Source organism: Brachionichthys hirsutus, chromosome 8 (assembly GCF_040956055.1).
Source record: "Brachionichthys hirsutus isolate HB-005 chromosome 8, CSIRO-AGI_Bhir_v1, whole genome shotgun sequence".
In the NCBI taxonomy this organism is placed as follows: Eukaryota; Metazoa; Chordata; class Actinopteri; order Lophiiformes; family Brachionichthyidae; genus Brachionichthys; species Brachionichthys hirsutus.
This window is the reverse complement of record NC_090904.1, coordinates 15,585,261-15,610,221: the sequence shown is the minus strand read 5'-3', so window position 1 is coordinate 15,610,221 and position 24,961 is coordinate 15,585,261. Positions and strand designations below refer to the sequence as shown.

Here is a 24,961-nt window from a genome sequence, read left to right as displayed (position 1 = left end):
TAGGGGGATGGACTTGTATGCATCCTTGATGTTGCTATAACAGAGGACGAGGGTCTTGTTGTGCCTGGTGGGGCATGTGATGTACTGGTGGAAGTCTCTCAGCGTGGTCTTCAGGGTCCAGTGGTTCATGTCGCCGAGGATGATGTGAGGAGCGTCTGGGGAGATCGTTTGCAGCCTCTGTGTGACCCGGTGTATTTGCTCACAGGCGTTTCTCTCGTTAGCCCTCGGGTGTATATACACCAGAGTCACAAATATCTGGGGGAATTCCCGAGGCAGATAAGGAGGGCGTAGAGAAACGGAGAGCAGTTCGATGTCCGCAGTGCAGAGTCTCTCCCGGACAGTGACGGATTTACACCAGTGCTGGTGTAAATCAGATGACTTGCCTGTTGTAGCAGCGTCTCTGTCCAGCCGAAAAGGAGCCCCAAATCCGTCCATCGCCAGGTCTCTGTCCGAGTCCCTTTCAGACAGCCAGGTCTCGGTGAAGGCTAGCATGCAGGCATCTCGGAAATCGTGACTGAAACGGGCCTGAGCGTGGAGTTCATCGGTTTTATTCCGCAGGGACTGGACGTTGGAGAGGATGATAGATGGTAGCGGGATCCGAGAAAGCGGCTAGTTTCTTAGCCGCACACGTGCGCCGCCTCTCATTCCTCGTTTCCTGATTCTCCAAGCTCGGCCGCCGGGGGGGGGGTCCTTGGAAAATCGGTCCTCTTAATCCGGTCAACTGTATCTGTTCGAGATCAGCTGGAGGGTCGTAGGTGTTCCACTGTAGAAGAAGCTCCCTTCCATATTGGAGTCGGGAGGGAACATTGGGAGCCGAGTGAGCGTGTGCGAGGGTCCAGACGAGGTGGAGCACTAGCTACGCAAGAAGTTTGGCAAAATAATTGCGCATAAAAGCTGGGGTACCTGGTTACGTAGGATCTTCCGGGTCTCTTCGGTGCCAAAGAGAAGAGTCCGGCCAGATTTTTAGGGGGCAACTGGATGTCTGCGTTAGCTTAATGCTAATGGTTTGTTGTTAGCATGTAGCCTAACCGGCGTGGGGTTTGAGAAGCGGAAGAACGGCTTGCTCCTCGTGAACTGCTCCAATCTTGTGGCTGAAGCAATCAGAATCGTATAAACACCTTTACAATTACACTGCTCACTCTAAAAAACACACTAAGGATGTTAAAAACACACTAAAAACACGACAAAGGTTCAAAACAAGCGGAGAACGTGTAGTCTGCTGCTGGTCGCTGCGTGCGCAGGATAATAAATATAGGAATATGTATGTGACCGGAGAAAAGGTTATGGGCGCACGCTGTTCCAATGTGCCCAATTCTTTTTAAAAAAAGTTCAATAATGGATGGAAACCAGGCGTTTCTCTCGTTAATGAAATGAAAACACCCTTAACCTCTCCTTTTTTGTCAGTGTCGCGAAGGTCACAACAAAACCTCTTCTTCTCCGAGCATCCTCTTCATCACTTAAACATAACTTGATTGAAGAACGCTCCCCTTTGCTGCCCGGCCCATTACTCATTCAGAAGCTTCCTCTGGAGGGTCGGCTTTCTGCCGCCTGTCCTGCCTGCTTCCTGTCTTTGTAGGCCAGGAACATGCAACAAGAGCTCACTGGTAAATGAATCAATTATTAAAAAGTACCAGACTTTTTTATTCAGTCACTGTTAAACTAATTTGGTAAAAATATTTGAGCCTTCTATTAAATCTTTTTTCATCACTGTCCGGAACTTGTCGGGGATATACACAGTCTCTCCTCCCGAATGAGGTATCCTGGTTTGGACGCAGAGAAACCTGTTATTTTATGCTTTCCTGTCCAATGATATTACTAGAGCGATATAAACATTAAGATGAACGTATTCTCCCAACCAATCACAATGCTGCATGAGTAGCTCACAGACATCTTAAGGAAGGACAGTCACAGGCGGGTGCACCAAGAGCTCCCAATGCTGTGGCAGGTTCAGTGAGCTGATGCATGGAAAGAGAAGAGAGCCTGCCCCACTGGGGGTCACGCTTCCCAGGATCCCTTCCTCCCCGTGTTCCTGTCGCAGCCTCCAAGAGCTCGGGCCTCCGGCTGTGTAGCCATGACAACTAAATGAGGTAAATGGTTCCATAACAATCCTCACCACGACATCACTCTCACAGACCTCCACTTAGTTGTGCTCTAACATAGTATGTGCACGTTTTCCTTGACTGTTATTTCCAGCTTGCTGCTCCTGACTGGAATCATAAACTTATTACCAACCGGTTGTTCTCTGCGTCTGCAGCGGGCCAGCCTTTATCCTGGCTAATCTAGCCTAAAATGAGGCTGAGCTTTTAATTCATTCTGTGATTCATTGACTTCAGCCTTCTTGAAACGTGTGCATCATATTACATTGCCCCGAGTCAAAAGAAAGAACAAACAAGGTGCTCAAACCTCTGTCAAACAAAGAGGAAACGACTCGCCTTATGAGAAAGAAAGAATTTGACAAGGAGAATAAGAGGATGCGAGGAAACAAACTAGATGCTTGTTATTTAACAAGATGGTGTGGGATTCTTTTCAAGTCCCTAAATTATCCAACACCCTGAAAATAGTGTGTTAATTTGCATCCCGTCCGTGGGATAACATGACTGTGTGAAATGACACGCTGAGTCGGGCTAACAGATGCGCTGCAACAAGACGAGGGCAAGAATAGATGCTGCCTTGTGTTCTTAGCACATTAAATAATACTATGAATGATCCTTCAGTTTTATTACTAACCCTGAGCAGGTTGCCCTGTTTGGATAAATCTAATTTACAACAGCATGCGAAATCATGTTTTCAGTCACGTTTATGCCACTTTGGGTCCGTTAAATATTCCACAAGTTGTCAGTGAATATTTTCTGAAGAAATGTTTTTTTGACATGCAATGTACAATAATTCACATTTTTATTCATTGCCAAAGTTAACTTGGGTACCTATGATCTATGATGGAGGGGGTGGGTGGAGTTGTACCAGGAGCTAGCTCTCAGCTACTCAGCTAATCTTGAGGCGAGCCCATCTGATGGTTGAGCTGCTTCTCTTCGATCCATCAGCTTGACAAATTTCTATTAGGGTACATTACTTAAAGTGAGAGTGAAGGCTGACACATCCGGGTTAATGCACACATCCGGGTTAATGCACCCATCCGGGTTAATGCACACATCCGGGTTAATGCACCCATCCGGGTTAATGCACACATCCGGGTTAATGCACCCATCCGGGTTAATGCACACATCCGGGTTAATGTACCCATCCGGGTTAATGCACACATCCGGGTTAATGCACCCATCCGGGTTAATGCACACATCCGGGTTAATGCACCCATCCGGGTTAATGCACACATCCGGGTTAATGCACCCATCCGGGTTAATGTACCCATCCGGGTTAATGCATCCATCCGGGTTAATGCACCCATCCGGGTGAATGCACCCATCCGGGTTAATGCACCCATCCGGGTTAATGCACCCATCCGGGTTAATGCATCCATCCGGGTTAATGCACCCATCCGGGTTAATGCACACATCCGGGTGAATGCACCCATCCGGGTTAATGCACACATCCGGTTTAATGCACACATCCGGGTTAAGGCACACATCCGGGTTAAGGCACACATCCGGGTTAAGGCACACATCCGGGTTAATGCACACATCCGGGTTAAGGCACACATCCGGGTTAAGGCACACATCCGGTTTAATGCACACATCCGGGTTAAGGCACACATCCGGGTTAAGGCACACATCCGGGTTAATGCACACATCCGGGTGAATGCACCCATCCGGGTTAATGCACACATCCGGTTTAATGCACACATCCGGGTTAAGGCACACATCCGGGTTAAGGCACACATCCGGGTTAATGCACACATCCGGGTTAATGCACACAGCGTCACATTTGGATGTGATGTGACACGAGGGAGATCTGTAAATAAAATCAGTAAGATATTTATTAAAATAATACCTCTTCAATACTTTGTATTAATTCATATGACAGATTTTGTAGCTTATAAGAAATAATTATATATTGTTGTACATGTATTTAAGAAGTAGAGGTAAATTCTTGTGTTTTTAGACCCATTTGGCAAAACCGTCAGGGATAGCTTTAGGTTGCTGCCCCTTCAGACGTGCCTTAAGGACATTAACTCCTGGATGACCGAGAACTTCCTGTTATTAAATCTAAATAAAACTGAGGTTCTGGTTCTTGGGCCAAAGCATCTCAGAAATGTTTGTTCTAGTGTTGTAGTTGAACTAGATGGCGTCTCAGTGTCCACCAGCACCACTGCCAAGAATCTGGGGGTAATCTTTGATCAGGACCTGTCCTTTCAGTCCCAGATAAAGCATATCTCAAGGACTGCGTTCTTTCACCTTCGGAATATCTCAAAGGTCAGGCACCTACTAACCCGAAAAGATGCAGAAAAAATAATCCATGCTTTTGTGACTTCCAGACTGGACTACTGCAACTCCTTACTGTCCGGCCCAAAAAGGTCTATTAAACATCTCCAGCTGATCCAGAATGCAGCAGCTCGTGTTCTGACAGGAACCAGACTGAGAGAACATATTTCCCCTGTTCTGGCGTCTCTGCATTGGCTTCCTGTTAGGGAACGGATTGAATATAAAATCCTTCTACTCACTTTTAAAGCCCTCACTGGCCAGGCCCCTCCTTACCTTACAGAGCTGATTATCCCATATTGCCCCACTAAAACCCTGCGGTCCCAAAATGCTGACGTGCGCTTGGTTCCAAACATTTCCAAGAGCAGACAGGGGGGCGGAGCTTTCAGTTATCAAGCTCCTTTATTGTGGAATCAGCTCCCTGATTGGTTTGTGAGACAGACACCATTGTTCCTTTGGGAGCAAATTCTTGCATTTATAATTAGTTGAAAGGTCTGCGTTCACACTGTGATTTCTTCGCGAAACGAACTTTCGGAGCAGCGTCACGTGGCTGAAAAGGGCGCTCGTTCCTTTTCAGCCACGTTCCCCAGTCTGGGATCTGGGGAGCCATATAGACAGGGTATGGGGGGGGGGTTCACAATCAATTTATTTATTTTTGGCCTTGGCGCGGCATGTGGGGCCTTAGCGGGCTGGGCTTGGGGTGGGACGGTGGTCCGGCCTCCTGCTCCCTACTCTCCATCCCAGGGAATAATACTCTCCTCCCAAATGGCTGTATAGGGTCGGATAGAGCTGAAGCCCCTGCACTGTCTACTCCCGTTCCCCAGACGCTGGTTCGCTGGGTTGGGGGGTTGCCCGAGCTCGGCGGTGGGTTGGGTGGGGGGCGGTGGTGGGGGGTGGGGGGTGGGGGGGGCTGGGGGACTGTGGGGGGTGTGTGGGATGGGTGGAGGGTGCTGGGAGGGGGGCGGGTGGTTGGGGGGGGCGTGGTGTTGGGTGCTGATGGGGCGCCAGGCCGGCCCGCTGTGCCCCGTGCCGCTGCGCTGGCCTAGGTTTCGTCGGCTGTGTTGGTGTAAGTCGCCCCCGGGCCCTGGACTGGTTCTTCTGCGTGTGGTTCTGGTGGGGCCATGGTGGTCGTTCTTGGGTCGCTGTAGCTGCTTGGGGTGATCTGGGGGCTCATGTTGCCGTTGTTGGGTCCGGGATGGCTGCCCCGTTCTTAGGTGGAGGTTTCACGCATGCCAGATCCACCACTCCAGCACCTATTAAAACTCGTTTAGAGAGTCAACCCCGCACACAGATCTCTGAGTTAGTGGAGGTTGCTGGGTTAGTGCTTGTGGCTCTCACTATGCTCTCTCTCTTTTTCCTCAGATCTGAGAACTTGGTGATCCATACTTTCCTCTAGAGACGAATGTGAACCTGGTGTATTGGGACAACTCTTGGTGATGATTGGATGGAAGGGGTAGAATTAAGGGGCACAAATAAATCCATTGCACTTTCTTCTCAGAACACTGTGTATTTGTCACTTTTTGTTTGTTCATGTTGTATGTTCACTGCGGTGTGCACAGCCCTCTACGGTGGTAAGCAGGTAATAAAATCAATAAAATAGGAATAGGCTAGGCTGCCAAGAGGGCAGGTGACGGTCACAATCACTATAAGAATAAAAATTGCATAGAACTCCAGCAGTGACTGACGTTATGTCCGTCACTGTGGAGCACGAATGCAGACAAGGTAAGAAGAAGAGAGAAAAAAATAAAAAAAGAAGGAAAAAAAAAAAAGAAAAATTAAAAAAAAGAAAAAAGAAAAAAAAGAAAAAAAAGAAAAAAAAAAAGAAAAGGGCGCTCGTCGATTGGACAACGTAGAAGCGGAAATGCTCCGGGTGTTTTATGATGATTCGCTTATTTCACTGTCAATCATCTGTTCCCTCACGCATCGGGTTCAACGATCCTCTGTTCCCTCAAGCATCGGGTTCAACGATCCTCTGTTCCCTCAAGCATCGGGTTCAACGATCCTCTGTTCCCTCAAGCATCGGGTTCAACGATCCTCTGTTTCCTGACGCATCGGGTTCAACGATCCTCTGTTCCCTCACGCATCGGGTTCAACGATCCTCTGTTTCCTGACGCATCGGGTTCAACGATCCTCTGTTCCCTCAAGCATCGGGTTCAACGATCCTCTGTTTCCTGACGCATCGGGTTCAACGATCCTCTGTTCCCTCACGCATCGGGTTCAACGATCCTCTGTTCCCTCACGCATCGGGTTCAACGATCCTCTGTTCCCTCACGCATCGGGTTCAACGATCCTCTGTTCCCTCACGCATCGGGTTCAACGATCCTCTGTTCCCTCACGCATCGGGTTCAACGATCCTCTGTTCCCTCACGCATCGGGTTCAACGATCCTCTGTTCCCTCACGCATCGGGTTCAACGATCCTCTGTTCCCTCACGCATCGGGTTCAACGATCCTCTGTTCCCTGATGCATCGGGTTCAACGATCCTCTGTTCCCTCACGCATCGGGTTCAACGATCCTCTGTTCCCTCACGCATCGGGTTCAACGATCCTCTGTTCCCTCACGCATCGGGTTCAACGATCCTCTGTTCCCTCACGCATCGGGTTCAACGATCCTCTGTTCCCTCACGCATCGGGTTCAACGATCCTCTGTTCCCTCACGCATCGGGTTCAGATGATGCTCCGAGTCCTAAACCACCTGTTTAAAGTCCATTGATTTGGGACTGGGATAAACCTCAATTTCAATTTTTATCTCAGTTTTTAGGATTCGTTAATTTTTTTTGCTGATAAATAGCTTCTGTCTATTGTGTTATATCTTATGTATGGATATATAAAGTATTACTGAGGACTTTCAACGGAAACAAGAGGGCTTTTTAGAAATGCTCCTCTTAGACAGGATGTTTGACTGTACTTGTACTGTAATACATGCTACTGTTTGACTGTACTTGTACTCTAACATTCTATCTAATAAATATATTCATCATCATTCATTGAAATAGTGTTTCTTAATTGTTCAACTCAAAATCACATCATATATTACTGTTTCTGTGTGTATATATATATTTCTCTGTATATGTAATTATATATACTTAAAATACTTATCAAAGATCTCATATCAGAATATTCTATTACTGTTAAGCCCACTTTGAATATGAAAACACGCCGAACCGTGTGTCCTGTGCCAGTTCGACTCTCTGGCCGGTTTAAGAAAGTTTCACATCTCAATTTTGGAATGATCTTATGTTTGGCACACAATGAAAAACTTTCCACAGACAGTTCAGATAAGGATATGGATATGGCATTTTCAACATGTGACAATATACATAAATGGAAATATACTGTAGCAATGAAAAAAAAGTAGGTACAAATGGGACACAACCTTTAAAATAATCTACTAGAATAAAATGTGTTTCCTAGGAGATATGCATTTTATTGATGCTCACCATAAAGAATAATAAAAAAAGAATAAGGCCACATTTACTTGTCATTTTGGCAAAATGACTTTGGGTTATGACTCGTTATCATGGGACAGAGGCTTCACATCTCATTTCTGCTGAATTATTCATGCCATGCAAGAATGTCAGAAGCAACCTTAGCTTTCGTAAAAATAAAATAAAAAATACATTAATGAGTGTCCAGCTTTAAGCAATTCAATTCCTTACGGATTTACATTTAAAGGATGCAGATAACACAACTCAATTATTTATTTAATTTGGGTTGTACTGAACTGTCAGGCTGATGAAAACGGAGGCTTCGCCCTGAGATAGAGAGATCCTTAGTAAACCGAGAATAAGATGAATTCTGCAGCCTGATAGAGTTTGAAGGAAAGTAAAACTGATTGACGATGAACATTTAGCATGAGTCGAGGATATGTCGAGTGCTGTTTGGCTACAGTTCTGTCAGGAAGCTCTTCCTGCATCATGAATCTAGAAATCCTCCACGTCCATCTGCAATCTTTGGCAGATGGGATGGGGGGGCAAAACCAGTCTTCGTGCCAGTGTAATTACGGCCTCGCCAAAATTAGGTTGGCCATATAATCTGCATATTGTACATCAGCAAGTCAATGCTCGACCTTCGTGAAGCCTTGGCTCTCATTGGCTCTGTAACTCTACATAGAGCAGGAGCAACCCCCTCGAACCTCTGCAGAATGCCGGTGAGCGAGGCTCTCCAAAACACATGAGCGGCGGGAGGTATCTGCAGGTTAAAGATCTCAGAACAGAGTAGGACGAATGTGAGTGCCGACAGAACCTTTTTCTTCTATTATAAGAGTGCGACCTACACTTTATTTGTGTGGGTCCATAAAGTAGAGGAAAGAGCCAGCAGCCATTAAACATTACTTTAGTTCTGCCACAACTATGATCTTGAAATATAATATTTGCAGTGGAGCAGGGCTCTCATTAATTTTCACTGCAGCTTTGGCTGATACAACCAGGGACGTTTCTACCGTTACACACTCCTGGGACATCATCAGGGAGGAAGCAGCCTTAGATCCACACGCTGTCTCTGGTGTCCGTTTGAACCACGATGTCCGTTTAACGTGAAACTGTCTCACTCCTCACTCTCCTCCTCGTCCCCCTTAGTGCCTTTACTCCAGCGCTGGAAGCAATGAACGGTTGAAGCCAGGAAGAAGCTCGTCATGATTGCCACCACGGACACCGAGATGCCCGAGAAAATGATGATGAGCAGGTCAGTTAGTGTGAGGGAGGCCTGGCATTCTCGAAAGCTGTCCTTGGAGAGCTGCGCCAGGGACACACGTCTGCCGTCCGGGGGGAGCGAGCACTCCATGCCTTCCACCCCTGTGATGAGACAGGAAACACAATTAAGCTGACTCAATAGGATAAACAGCATCTGTGTCTCGGTACGTCATAAAAGTGTCAAAAACAACAACGACACAATGACTCGTGCCCCAAATAATTTACATTTAAGATGATTAGTATTTCATACTTGTACATCGTAGAATGGCTCCTGCACTCCAGGTTCACTTGGCTAAAAAATACATAAACGCCTATTTCACCCACCCCAAATGCACTTGATGATATTCATTGGTTGCCTGTTAGTTTAGAATAGATTTTATTAATGCATTTATATTTTTAATCATTTCATTTTTGTTTTACTTACTTCCCTTTCTCCTCTGTATTTTCTATAAAATGGCATTTTTATGCAATTGTTAATCATAGTGACATTGTATGATACAAATGGTAACGAGACTGTACTTCAGGCACGCTTTCACACAAACATTCAGACGGTGCTCGTCGAACACGGGGGTCCAACATCTGGCCCGAGGACACCTGGACGTTTTGGCTGCACCGCCACTGAGCCACTGAGCCACTAAGCCACACCCACCAACTTGGTGAAGTGGCCGACACACACTTTTGATTTGGTCTACACTGAGTGCATAACTGTTAGGCAAGCTGTATTTTTGAGGATTGAATTTATTATTGAACAATTAGAATGTTCTTGGTCAATTGGTCAAAATCGCTGGCATCGGCATTTAAAGTTTTTTAAAGCAACTCTTCCGTCAGTATCTTGTTCAGCAGCTGCTCATGCTCTCTGTCATTCTCTCTCTCTCTCTCTCAGCAGGTGGGCCACCTTTTCTCATCGGAGTGATACGTACCGGTGCTGTCCTTCACCATAGTATTATAGTCAGGAGCCTCGCGGAGTGATACGTACCAGTGCTGTCCTTCAACATAGTATTATAGTCAGGAGCCTCGCGGAGTGATGCGTACCGGTGCTGTCCTTCAACATAGTATAAAAGTCAGGACCCTCACGGAGTGATACGTACCGGTGCTGTCCTTCACCATAGTATTATAGTCAGGAGTCTCGCGGAGTGATACGTACCGGTGCTGTCCTTCACTATAGTATTATAGTCAGGAACTTCAGTGGTTTCTTCCCCAGAAACTAGCAGTCACTCTTATACTGAAGCCGAGAGTTGGTGATTGTCAGGTCAAAAAAGTGGAAAACTACACTCACACTCTATTTCCGAGTGTGAGAGGCCATCCTGTAGAAACTCTACATTCTGTCCACCACCCATGTTGGTGTTGTACTCAGCAATTTCCAGTACCAAAGCCCCACGTCTTCACATTTGGTATTGTTGAAAAGCCCTAAATGTCTTCTGTAGATGCCAAAAGGAGTTAAATTAGTAGTATGCAATAGCTGGGAGATATTCAGGTTATTAAAATGTCCTCTATAAAGGACAAATTTGAATTGCTGGTAGTCAGGAGGATATGGGACTGCATTTGCGAACGACGTCAAAGTCATTTGCTTCGGTGTATGTTCTGGTTTCTTTGCTGTATTATGTGGTGCAGGAGGAAACTTGGAAATGCGGAGTTGAAGGCATTCTTCCTTTTGAATTGTTGCCCCAGTGTATGTAATGTTTCATATTATTCATCTGTACAATTAAAAACTTTATTTAACCTCTGTAGAGGACAGTACAAGCTTCTCAGGATGGTGTTCCATCTTCGCCTGTGTCAACAAGACAAATTTGCTTCTTTCACACATTCACTTGAAGAATATGAAACGAACAACCCTTTTAAATCATTTTGACTTTAACTGCCAGGAGCACAAGGCAAACCTCCAAGAGCAGAGATCCATATTTAGTATGAATCCTGATTACCTCTGAGAAGTTTATTGATGTATCTGGAGAGGGTGTCGTCTCAGACAGGGGCACATTGACCAACCTCATCTTGTGATGAAAGTAAGATCAATCAGTGAGTGCTTCTCTCTGCCACTTTTGCACAGTTTATTGTCGAGGCATCATTTAAAAGGACATTGACTGTCTTTCAAGGGTATACGTCTTCTTGTAGGTGGAGTTTCGTGACTTCTCACTACAAATTAGAACCGTCTCATTTGTAGTCGTCTGGACTACAACCTCCTCGGCCATCATCTTCTTGACTGTACGGTGGATTGTTTTCAGACTTATTTCGTGTTACCGTTAGCTTTGTTAGTCCAAGTTTTTTTTGCTTCCAAAACTAGTCTATACATATATTTTTTGAATGCAGCAGACCCTTCAATAATCCATGCAGCTCATATCTGCTGTATGAAAAAAATGAGACATAGTGATGTGGATGCTAGCTCACAGGTGGGTAGAGATTAAGCTTTGTTACGTGGGTGGCTACTTCCTGCTGCACATGCACATGTAAGCACTTGACTGAACATTGTTTCTGGGTCGTTACAGTCGTAAAATTATTATTGGTCTGTTTTGTTGTAATACATTTAAATGCATACATATATATTCTCCATCTGTAGGTAGCATGATCATTGTAAGCTGGTACTGAAATATGGACCTCTTCATGGTGGACTCTTCATCCAAAAAAAGACTAGTGTAGGGTTTTACCAAACCCTCTTCCGGTTCTTGTTCTCCATAGTGGGTGCGTATTCAATGAGGAGAATGTGGGTTAAGATTAAGACATTTATATAATTAACAGATCAGTACAAGTTAGTTCAGATATCAGTGCTGAGATTCCAACACAGCTCTCGTGCACGCGCTTTGTTGGAATGAAGATGCTTCCTGCTTCGTCCTCACGTCATTCTGTCCACTGAAGGCCGGACTTTGCCCCAGCCAATCTAAGCCCATGTTTATCTGTGTTGTGTGTGACGTCATCAAATGAGACGTTCATGGAAATCGGTCAAACCTATACCAAATTAAATGTTGTGCGTTCCTAGTGGTGTCGGCGTGTAATTACGTTGTGGAATCCCATCTACTATGGAAATTCCCTACACTAGCAAAACTTGGAACATAGTGAGCATAGTTATAACAACTCCCTGATTCACAATAAATTAAAAAAATATGCCACACTGTTCAAGTCACACAAAAAGTACTGAGATTGTAATGAATAAACATCACATCATCTGCATACAATCTGTAGACTACATTAAAGTAAATCAAGAGGAGCAAAAAAGAAGAATCAACTGGACTTGCTTAAGATGTTTCACCTCTCATCCACGAGGCTTCTTCAGTTCAGTTTTTCTGTGAGCGGAGCATGCATTTAAACGTGAAATATTGCGACGATTATGCTCATTTAACCGTGGGAGGCCAAAATTGTGATTGCGATTAATCTTTTATTAATTGTTCAGCCTTATTTGACACCATGTTAAGTAATCGAATGTCCACACAATGCTTTGTTAAATAAAGTGAAAAGGTTTTACTGTGGCTCAGAACTAGCATCATGAGCATGAAGTACAACATCAGAGAGCTCACGGGAGTTTCCACGGTAACCGTTCACAGTTGCTCTTTGCGGCACGTAAAGCAACTGTCGTAAAGTCTAGTGGATATCAGTCCTTACATGTCATCTCCCCTTTTTCTTGCACAGAGACTCGAGTCCATAAGGCTCAGCCCTGCAGCCGACAGTAACTTGCAGACAATACTGCAATATAGCAAGTCAGGTTGGCCAGTAGGAAATGTCCCTATTGTCATCAGAGACTATTACCCAGTTAAAAGTGAACTGTCAGGGACACTGGAATTGTCACAAGAGGCTGTCACATGCTGATTCTGCCAGTTATGAGAGCTGACATATTGGATCGGATCCACGATGTGAGGGTCAGGTGGCTGCACCGGTTAATTGGTCTTATGACGCACACCTGTTTCTGCCTCTCACTCCAGAACCTGCGACGTACGGATTGGCTGCGGTCACCCCGGACACACCTGAGGCAGATTACCACCGGCCTTCATAAGCCCTGCTCCGCCCGCTGTTCCCAGTCGGACTATTTTGCATAGATCACGTCTCTGCGTACAGAACGTCCTTCTGCCGCTCCCCGTCCCTGGGATCCGCCTCGCCCTCGCCGACCGCAGCTGATCTGTGCGTCCAGGTCGTGCGTCGCGTTTTCCGTTTGTTAACGATTTGTATTTGAGCTTGCTTTTTGGTTTGTTCTTTTGGCTGTGTCTTTTTGTTAACTAGATATTTTCGTTGGGCTCCGGCCACCCCGTAACCCGTGCGCAGCTCCGGGATAGTGACTCTTCTGATGAACATTTATCAGTAAAACATCAAGTCACGTTTGCACCGTCTCTGTCCTCTGTTCCTTGGGGTCCCCTCGCATCGGTCCATAACACACGATGGACATCAGGGTCTGACCCAGTGCAGAGAGCGAGCTAACGATTCTGTGTGGTGGCCCGGTATCAATTCTGACATCAAACTGAAAGTCGGATCCTGTCAAACCTGCCGTGAGATGAAGCCCCTGACAGGCCCTGGTTATACTCTGTCCCGTACCTCACTGTGACAAAGGGGATCATTACTGAACAGCTGAGCAAAGGAGTCCGGACTTTGTGAATCTGTCCTCAGATTAGAGACGCAGGAAATGGAAACTGAGTCTGATATAGAGGAGCTGTTCATTACAAGCTGCTTTATTAGAGTTAATAATAAAGAATACGGTATTTAATAATAATAATAATACATTTTCTTTATATAGCGCTTTAGCAGACTGTAGTATATTGAATTGCATGCTTTACTGCCCCACACCGCCAGAGGGCGTGGTGGACCTAGAGGACCAGTGAGGCAATGCAGAGAGAGGAAGACATGACGCAGTCAGTGACATGAATGTGAAGAACGGAGATGGAATAGAGCAACCAGACCTGAATGTCGTGGAGTGACTCCGTCATTTAAGACGTTATTTCACAGACTATTTAGCAGAGAAAAGCAAAATGAAGCTATTCAAATTGTTTTGCAGTAAATTCACTGGATTGGAGGAACCTCTGGCATCGCCACCGAACACATCTCATTTCTGTTAGCAAAGAGAGTGACTGCTAGCTTGCTGCATCCAAAGCTACGTGTTGGGATGCTTGTAATTTCCCCCCATCTGAAATATGCCAAGATACACATTCTGCATGTAAAATTAAAATGGCAAATGGCACGACTGGTGCCAGGAGCCTGTGCCCTGCTAATCTAGCTAATCTAGCCATTAGCCCTGGATTCTAGAAGATTCAGAATCACACTGAATTACGGTGGCTGACAAGTAACATGAAACTATGTGCATTTTCTCAAACTCTTTCAACAAGTCTTGTTTTGGCACCAACAGTTTTAGAAATTTGTCAAACGGCTTCCTCTTATTTTTCTGTCAGCATTCACACGGCTAAATTATGTTCTTGGTGCAAAGAGTTGAGGGATTACATTTAGGATTACAGCCAGCCGAGGGAAGAGGCTATCTGCCGTCCCCGCTGTGACTGATCAACCTACCTGCGACAGACTGATATCAGAGGCTCATTTTTTCTCCCTCCCTCAACAGCATCACTGTAATCTTCTTCCCAAACCGCTCGGTTCAGCCTCACTAATCCACGTGATGACGACTCATATAACTGTTTTATAATCAGAAGGATTTTATAGTTACATGTGTTATTGACGAGTGTAAAACGAACCAGTGGGCAAATGAAATTACAGAAAGAAATGAAAGAGAAACAGGACGATTCTGAGAGAAGCCTATAGAACATTTAGGAGATAGGAAGAGTGTGTGTTGCACAATGCAACACACAAAATGGCAACCTTTGACACTCACTCGCACTCTCTCACGACCAAACTTTAAATTAGCATCAAATTAGCTCAACTTAAAGGAGCTGTCAGCTTGTGTTCATAAAATGCGGAAATGGAATGGATATTTTCTCACACATGCTCGGGTTCCAAAGGCAGCATTAAGTGTCATGTGAGTGTGTGTGTGTGTGTGTGTGTGTGTTTTAGGCTGTGCAGGTCAATTGCATTACATTTTCAAAGCTGCATGCAGATGGAGCCGGCCTCTGGGGGGCAACCCGATATGCTGAGAAGGAAAACTCAGACTTTGACCCTGTCACACGAACTGCTACTCTGTAGTGAAACTGACTAGTGGTGATAGAAGTCATGTGATGCAACTTATCCTCGCCTGCCCTGCTGGCAGCTCAGGCTCCAGTTACCCCGGCCAAAGCGCCCCAGAAGTGTGTCAGTCTGAATTATACATGCCATTTGTCCTTCCTTCACCCAAGAGCATCGGCAGCAGCAGCAGATCATGCTTACATTCATCTCTCTATTTAAACATGAGTGGCGGCTAAAAATACGACAAATGTTACTAAAAATAAAAGTGAAGCGATGCAGATGGATGCGCATGCGTCTGCCCGATTGTTTGTGGCTCGGATACTTGACTGCACATCAAAGACACCGCACAGCCGTATGGAAAGAGAGCTGCTTCTCCCGTTCTACGGCCCGTCTCCCTTCGTGCTGACCTGCAGTAATCAAAGTTGTGCACACGTCACTCGTGTGACTCGTCGTGCGCTTGAAGCCACTGGGGAAATCAAGATGTGAAAAATGGAATGGGAATTGGTTTTACAGCATTGTCTCCAAAGCGGCTACATTACGCAGGCCATGACAGAGAGAACCGTGGAGACCTCAGGATGGCTCCTAAAAGAGAAGCACAGTTATAGAATGTTTTATTGACTATTTTAATTCAAGTTGTTCAATAATCTTTTCTCCTGAAGCCTTATTTTACAGTTCTATGAATGAGAAAAGCAGCAGTTGTGTTGACATTAATAAATCCCTGCTTTCCTTGTCATTAAACTAACTATTGCTTCAGGCGAGAATATGAGTCCCAAAAAACTTTGTTCAGACTAAAAGGCTTGAAAAATAAAATACCACATCCCCAATCCATCCCACATGCTGACGCGTTCAAGTCGGTTCATTAACATTTCTTGGAGATAAGAACGAGGTGCACCATCGTCCACTAAACCAATTTAGCTGATTACCATCAGCTAAATTGAAGTGCTGCCACAAAAATACAAAAATATGAATTTAATTTGCTCCTCTTGCCCAAATCATTCTTGAGCTTCACATATTTTTTTTTACAGTTCTTTCAATAGTGTTATTGAAATGTAACTAAAGCTATGAAATCAGAAAACAAACGCTGGCAACAAACAAGGAGCCATGACCTTTGTCAATAAAAGTGCCCTGGAGCTAGAAACTGAGGCGGAACAAGATGGCGGTGGGCCAAGAGGGTCCGTGCTGCCGGTAGAAAAAGTAACTTGGAGTCTGCCTATTTCATTACTGGTGCGTTTGGTATTCAATAACAAGGGGATGGAGCTCTAAACTCTATCAATATGCACTTCCATATGTATGGAAACTAGGGATGTCCCGATCAGGGTTGCTTTGCCTCCTGAGTCCGAGTCATTTGATTTGGAACCGATACTTCTATAATAATAATAAAAAATATTAAGGAAGAGTGAAGAAATGGATCCAAACAAACAGACAGACAGACAGACAGACAAACGCACCCAATTGCAATACCCTCGCCTCCTCTTCGGCGAGGGTAATAAGACTGGTCAAATCTAATGAGCGTCTCTAGCCGTGGTGAAACAGTCTTCTGGGTCAGTGTCCACACACACACATATATATAGATTAAGATTAGTTACCCTCGCCGAAGAGGAGGCGAGGGTATTGCAATTGGGTGCGTTTGTTTGTTTGTCTGTCTGTTTGTTTGTCTGTCCGAGCGCATAACTCAAAAACTAGTAACCCAATTGACTTGAAATTTTTACACAAGCAAGGTTCTGTCCGTGGCTCGGTCCTCCCCGAGAATGGCGTTGATCCGGATCTGGATCCAGATTCTAGAATTATTTTTACATCTGGAATTGTGCCTGTGCTGTAAACTGCCACTTTAAGAGGGAGGTACACGAATGGCATGATGGGAAAAAGAGTCCAGAAGGAGTCTTGTAGTACATTCCGGAGCAGCAAGCTAGAGCAGGTTTGGCCCCTCTGATCCGGAAGCCCTGTTTACTGTCTCACAAGATCCAATAGTCTTTTGGAGGCGGGGTCTGCAATCTCTGATTGTCGTTTTCTAGTTTTTATTGTGATTGAGCCTCGGTTCTGTCCAAGGTTTCTTCCTATACATGTTCCGGGGCATGCATCTTCGACCCCATCGCATGACTTGTCGCGCGTCATAGACGGGCGCTTACACCTTTCCTCCAACTTCAAAGTTCTTGCTCTTGTGGGTCAAGTTGGGTTCTGTCTTTCCCTGCAAATACTGTAAAGTGCCTTGAGATTACTTCCTGTTGTGATCTGGCACTACAGAAATAAAACTGAATTGAGGGTAAAACTGCCCCCCCCAGCACACATTCCTCATTTCATCTGGGCTGGGACTTGAACCGGTGAACTGGACTTGTCTGGTTCCCAGCCCAAGGCCCAACCCACTGAGCCACTATATAATCACAGATACGTGATGTACAGTATTTTGAGATCAGTATTGAAATGCACCTTGCAGCCCCACGTATCACAAGACTAAGTCGTCTGAATACTAAAGTCTTAGTTTAAGCTAAAGTCATGCAGCGCACGCTGATGTGAAGGTGATAACAGCATGAAGTACTAATTCTGTGCGTATTTTGCGTCCGTTACTCCACATGCTGGGTGTTATTTAAGAGATGTTCCTCTCTGAGGACATTCTGAGTCATTTACTTGTCAAAACGTCTCTTTCAGCAAAACAGGATTAATGCGACTCAATTACAAAGGTGAATCCATAAATAAAGCGTGTCTGGCAGGTGTTCTAGATTCTCACAGCTTTGAAAACTTGTGATGGTTTATATTTTTAACCAGCAGACGCTTCACCAGCCATAATGCTCATGTAGTAGCCTTGAGGCCAGTCAGCTCCTCGTTAGCAGATATTGCTCAGAGGAAAACTATTGGAAGGGCTATGTTGATCCTCTTGCCTGGTGTTGTTGCACGGATATGCATTCACACTGCATTCACACCAAAACTACAGGCCTGTTATCGAACCTCCTCGAGGCTGAATCATAGACAGTAATGGACTAAAAACTCACACAGCTACGGCAGCAAACGGGATAACATTCCACGGCCGCCGGAGGAAGAATCATTGCTTATATAGCTGAACTCCACCAAATAAGAAGTTTCATATAAGTAAGGGTTGCCTCTCTCTGACCTCCTTGCAGGCCTGAGGTCAATACTAAATGTCTCCATTTATTTTTGTCCACATTGCAGCTTCAAATTCAAATGGCAGCTATTGTGTCATGTTACATGCTCAGTCTCACACATTGTAGGAAGGAAGGATAAGACTAGAACCAGGGAGAGGGTGGAGGCTCTCCTTCATGGGAAGCATAACTAGACCAGAGTAGTCTGATGGTAATGGTTTCGCCTGATAGGCTTTAGGTTGGGAGGCATATGGAAAGTCTTGTGGTTTCGACCTACCGTTTGGAAGCTTGTGATTGTTCTCCATTAGCCATGAGAACAGGCTGGCAAAGTTGCAGTTGCAAAGCCACGGGTTACCCTCTAGTCTCAACAGCCGTAAGGAGGGCAACTGACTCAGTGCCCCCACCTTTAGGGTAGATAGTGCATTGCGCTCCAGTTCCAGTTCTCTCAGAGAGGTCAGGCCCAGGAAAGCCTCCTCATTTACCATGCTCAGATATGGATTGTTGCCCAGCCTTAGCTTGATCAAGCTCCGGGACTCCCCAAATGTCCCCTTGGGAATTTCAGTCAGATTGTTGCTGCCCAGGTCCAGGAAGACTAGCCTAGAGGAGGTGCTGAGAGTCCCTGGCTCTATGTGGGAAAGGGAGTTATTCCGGAGGTCAAGATAGACCAAGTCACTGTACAGAACCAGAAAGTCCGAAGGGATGCGGCGTATCCAGTTATCCGACAGCAACAGCCTGCGCACATCCAGGGGGATCTCATCAGGCAGACGGGTCAGCCCGCGACCGCTACAGTCCACAGTGTGAGGGTCCGGGCACAGGCAGGTTGCCGGGCAGTTTTCCCCCCGGGTCCATAAGACAGAGGACAGATAGATAAGGATAAACTGGAGCCCACAAACACATGAGAACATGGTCGAGTGAAATTGGGTAAGAAGGGTGAAAAAGAGAGGGTGGGTGGGGGGTCGAGAACAAGACGGTGAGGGTCAGAGGGCAGGAGATCTGGACAAGGAAGGGAAGGGGGAAGGTGATGGGGATCGGTCCTTGAAAGAGAGTATCCTGCTGTAGTTACGGAAATCTAGGGGGGCTCAGGAACTGTGAGGAGGCAGAGCAGCAGCAAAAGCTCAGGAGATCCCGTAGGAAGCTGCTTACGTAGAGTGCCGGACTGCCTTCCGTGAAGGAGCAAAGGGAGGGAGACAGTAAGCGGTAGGGAACGGGAGAGCAAGAAAGACGGCGCTGAGCAGAGAGGGGAGGGTGGCCAAAGAGAGCGAGCCGGGAGAGACGAGAAGCCCGGGACATAGACAAGGGAGCGGGGGGTGAAGGCGTGGGCTTCGTCTGCCACTCTATCTCACAGTTGATCCGGCGGCGGCGACAGACAAAGGCGGCGCGCTCTCTGACGCAAAGGGCGACGCGAAGCGGTGACACAAGCATGATAGGCAAAGAGTAGCGTCGTTGCATCCCTCCATTAGTCCCAGGTCTCTCTGTGAGAGAGAGAGAGAGAGAGAGCGCCTCGGGCAACAGCGCTCAAGAGTGACAAGGTTGCCCCCCGTACACTTCCCTCTCTACCCCCCAGTGCCTGGCAGCACATGGGAAACCCAGCATGGCCCAGCGTGGCGCTGTCCAGCGCTGCTGCGTCCCGATGTTCTAGCAGCAGCGCCGCGCTGCATGTCAGTCCAATGTCTGCCTCTGAATCTACCACGCTGAGCTCATGCCCTCTCGGGTATTTCAAGGGGGTGTGCCTGAACCACGTTGTCAACATGTGATGTCACTTCCTGTAGAGTGAAGAAAGGATATCAACCTCGTATCAGAGAAACTGATTTTTTACTATGCTGCATATTTATAGCAAATCCAGCTGCATACACTCAAACGGTTTTTGATTTCCATTTGAAGAAATGTTTATTTCCATTGCCTTTGTAAATGTTACGTAATAAAAAGATGGCTCCACTGATTTGACTGACCTTTGAAAAATTCCTTGGTAGTGTCCCAAAATGGAAAACTGTGACCTATGATGATGATGATGATGAATATATTTATTAGATAGAATGTTAGAGTACAAGTACAGTCACACAGTAGCATGTATTACAGTACAAGTACAGTCACACAGTAGCATGTATTACAGTACAAGTACAGTCAAACATCCTGTCTAAGAGGAATGGTAAATGTTCTGCACTTGTATAGCACTTTTTCCACCGCTTCGCGGTGCTCAAAGCGCTTTACATGAGGACTCACATTCACCCATTCACACACACATTCATACTCCAGTGGGCGACTGCTGCCATGCAAGGTGCTGCCAGACCCACTGGGAGCAATTTGGGGTTCAGTGTCGTGCCCAAGGACACTTCAGCCCCTCTTTGACTATGCTAGCACCTCCTGGTATTCAAACATCAAAATGTCCCTGAAAACCAGGCTCCAAACCTCCCAAAACAAACTGATTCGGCTACTCCTCAATCTGGGGCCCATAACCCACCTTCTTCCTGGACATTTTGCTAGCCTGAAATGGCTCAGGGTAGAAGACAGGGTTCAACAACTCAAAATGGGATTGGCATTTAAAATAGTCAATGCAGCTCTGCCCTCAGTCCCCTCAATCCCTGCATACCTGAATAAACACCTCCACAGATTTAGTGACACCCACAGCCACAACACTAGAGGGAGCTCAAACAACAACCTGATTACCCCCTCCTATAGGACTAACATGGGTAAATCATCTTTTTATAATACTGCCCCCCAAGGTTGGAACTGTTTGACTCCTGCCCTCAAAACATGCACCTCTTTGGCCTCCTTCAAAACGGCCCTAAAAATACACCTTTCAGGGGGACAGAACCGGAGATAGTCATCACGACTCTCTCCGGATCAAACCCCCCCCCCCCCCCCTTTTTTGTCCACCTACGTTGCACATATTAAGTGTCTTAGTAATTTATTGTAATTTATGTAATTTATGTCATTCATTGTCATTTTGCATCAGTGGTGTAATTTATTTTAGATTAATTGTTAGTTTGCATCGGCGGTGTAAAATCATTTTATTTTTATTTTTCTAATGTTACGTTGCATCAATTGAGTTATTGAATATTGGTTTTATTTGTATTGTTAATTGTGGATGATTTATGTACGAAGGACTTTCAACGGAAACAAGACCGCAAGGGCTTTTTAGAAATGCTCCTCTTAGACAGGATGTTTGACTGTACTTGTACTGTAATACATGCTACTGTGTGACTGTACTTGTACTGTAATACATACTACTGTTTGACTGTACTTGTACTGTAATACATGCTATTGTGTGACTGTACTTGTACTGTAATACATGCTACTGTGTGACTGTACTTGTACTCTAACATTCTATCTAATAAATATATTCATTCATTCATTCATTCGACATGCGGAAAGTCAGAGCTGGGATTCGAACCACAGACCTTCTGATCACTGGACGACCCACTCTACCAACTGAGCCACAGCCGCCTAAAAAGTCCTTGCTGTCTTGTTTCCGTTGAAAGTCCTTCGTACATAAATCATCGACATTTAACAATACAAATAAAACTAAAACCAATATTCAATAACTCAATTGATGCAAAGTAACATGAGAAAAATAAAATGATTTTACACCACCGATGCAAACTAACAATAAATTTAAAGTAAATTACACCACAGATGCAAAATGACAATGAATGACAATAAATTACATAAATTACAATAAATTACAATAAATTAAAAAGACACTTCATATTGGTGGACAAAAAGGGGGGGGGGGGTTGATCCGGAGAGCGTCGTGATGACTATTGCCATTTCTGTCCCCCTAAAAGGTGTATTTTTAGGGCCGTTTTGAAGGAAATTATGAGATTGAATTGTTGCTCTGGTGCTGAAGGTGGAGCAGCAGCGACCCCACCTTAACCTCACCTTTGGTCTATTAAAATACCTGTTAAAATATAATATGTTCTAGTTCAAGCATTAAGTCCAGTTTTATTGTGGAGTAAAGCCCATTGTTACGATTCATCCAGAAGGTGGACTGAATTTGGTCGGTTGTTTCTGTTTGGCCCCGCGATGCGCTGGCGACGCATTCGGGGTGCACCCCGCCTCTTGCCCATAGCAAATACTAAATACTAAATACTTTTTATTGCTTTGTCCCTCGGAGGGCAATTTGGTTTACAGCAGTTACACTTTCTAACTGTAGTCTGCTGCTGGTCGCCGCGTGCGCATGCGCCCTGTTTAAACCAGAGGGCGCTGCTGCCATGCCCCACTGGGAGCATTTTTGGGTTAGCTGTCTTGCCCATGGACACTTCAACATACGGACAGCCGGCAGTGGGATTCGAACAGCCAACGTAGCGGTAACTGGACGAATAGTCAACAACTGAGCCATAGCCGCCCCGCAAGCTGGGATAGACTTCAGCAACTCCCGTGATCTGCAAAGCGAGGACTTACTAACAGGTAAATGCCATTATATATATATATATATACCGTATTTTTTGGATTATACGTCGCTCCGGATTGTAGGTCGCACCAGCCAAAAAATGCATAATTAAGAAGAAAAAAACATATATAGGTCGCACTGGAGGATAAGTCGCATTTTTGGGGAAAATTTATTTGATAAAATCCAACACCAAACAACATATAGCACAAAGAACATGCTAACACGTTTACCAAAATATCAGGTTTTACTCCGAATCACGAAATCCAAGGAAATCTTCATCCTCGGTGTCACTTTTGAACAACTCCCCCAACTCGGCAGGTAGACAAGACGCCGCTTCCTCTTCTACGTCGCTTACATCAGACTCGTCGTCAGTTGCAGTTCCAATTATTCCAGCCTTTCTGAATCCCGACAGGATGGTTGCGGTTGTCACTGAAGCCCATGCTTTGTCGATCCATTCAATGACTTCCAGGAAAGTTGCATGGCGCATTCTCCCGGTTGCCGTGAAGCTGTGCTCTCCATCCGTCATCCACTGCTCCCACAGGTTACGCAAAACTGACTTAAAGCTCCTATTCACGGAGATATCAAGTGGCTGGAGTATTTTGGTTAAGCCTCCAGGGATGATGGCAGGTATGGAGTTGAAAACTTTTAATTTATTTTTTAACTGTGGTGTGATGTGCGCTCTCATGCTATCCATCACAAGCAGAGCTTTGCGTGCTCTAAAGAAGCCATCCGGTCGCTTATTGTAGCACTTTGTAAGCCACAAGTTCATCATTTCTTGATCAATCCACCCTTTCGCGTTCACGGCGACTTCAACTGAGGAGGATTGGATTTTTGGCATGGTTTTTCGTTTGAAAATGACCATCGGTGGCAGTTTTGATCCGTCTCCACAACATGCCAGCACCACTGTGAAGTGTGATCTCTCATGACCAGTTGTAACGATATTCACACTTTTTTGCCCTTTCTCTGCAACACTTCGGCCCATGGGGATGTCAAAAGTGAGGGGGACCTCGTCCATGTTAATAATATGATCCGGTGTCACGTTGTGATCACTTACATGCTTTTCAATGAACGCGCGGAAACTGTCAACCTTGGCTTGGAAGTCCGCTGGCAGTTTTTGGGACAGTGTCGTCCTAGCTCTGATAGAGAGGCGTTTGCGTTGCATGAAGCGGTAACACCAAGAAGGTCCTCCCGCAAAGCCGTTTATATTCACCTCCTTGGCAACCACCTGGGCGTGGAGACGCAACTGCACCGTTGACAAACCTCTTCCAGAAGCACGTTGTTCAAGCACCCATGCGTGAACTCGTTCCTCCAACTGCGGCCACCTAGCTTGTCGCCCGCGATTAGCTTTCTTTGTTTTCTTCATTTCAGTAAGCGTAACCTCCGCTTTTCGCCAGTCCCTTACAAGTTTTTCGCTCACTCCAAACTTTCTTTCTGCTGCTCGATTGCCGTTTTCGGCTCCATATTTCACTATCTGAAGCTTGTAAGCCGCGGAATATGACTTTCTTTTCGGCGACATTTTCATTCAGCCCTTCTAATTTGTGTTTTTAGATAACAGGTGTGACAGATAACTCTGAACCTCCAGAAACCCGTCAGAATCTGACGGGTTTCTGGAGGTTCAGAGTTCCCTGTAACACCTGTTATAGAAATGTGTAGGCTACTGTCTCTGCGCTCACAGATTTTGTAAAAAAAAGCATATATAAGTCGCTCCGATTTATAAGTCGCACCCCCGACCAAACTATGAAAAAAACCGCGACTTATAATCCGGAAAATAGGGTATATATATGTATGTTTTGCTTTGGTGACACCTCAAACATAAACAATCATCACTGAGAAAAGTAAAATAATGTATTTACTGTCACAGCGTTTCAACATCTAGTGAGCTCTCTGGGATCCAGGGCTTATAGTGAAGGGGATGGGATTCAAACCTCCACCCCTCATGCTCTCCATGAGCTCCGTCATCTTCCTCCCTGAACGACCCGGACGCGAGTACTGCCTGAAGTTGTCTGACGTCCAACGTTTGTCCATCGTCTTGTGACCCAAACCCCGTCTTCTTTTCATACAATATATATACAGCTATATAAATATACATAGCCCTGTGTGTTTGTAAATGAGAGAAAGAGTAGCATGACACATGAAGTATTCATTTATGTTTATGAGGCAGTACAAGAAACCCAACCGGAGACCTTCAAGGAGACATTTATTTAATTGCATAACACACATATATAACATATAACACACACGCTAAGCTGCTGAGAGAGTGAAACAAGGAGAGAGAGAACAGCACCCTGCAGCGGTGCTCCCAGAGCGCGAAGGAAATGTGGGCTAGATGTGCGGTTACAGAA

General features: G+C 45.5%; 1 protein-coding gene across 1 annotated transcript; it reads right to left on the bottom strand.

The window, feature by feature from the left end:
- Positions 1–7,656: 7,656 nt before the first annotated feature.
- Positions 7,657–19,134, bottom strand: LOC137898612 (leucine-rich repeat-containing protein 38). Its single transcript, XM_068742655.1, has 2 exons — positions 18,507–19,134; positions 7,657–9,164 (listed from the first exon to the last, which is right to left on the bottom strand). Exons 1-2 carry the CDS (start codon positions 19,132–19,134, stop codon positions 8,917–8,919), a joined length of 876 nt encoding a protein of 291 aa, XP_068598756.1. The 3' UTR covers positions 7,657–8,916.
- Between the last annotated feature and the right edge of the window lie 5,827 nt (positions 19,135–24,961).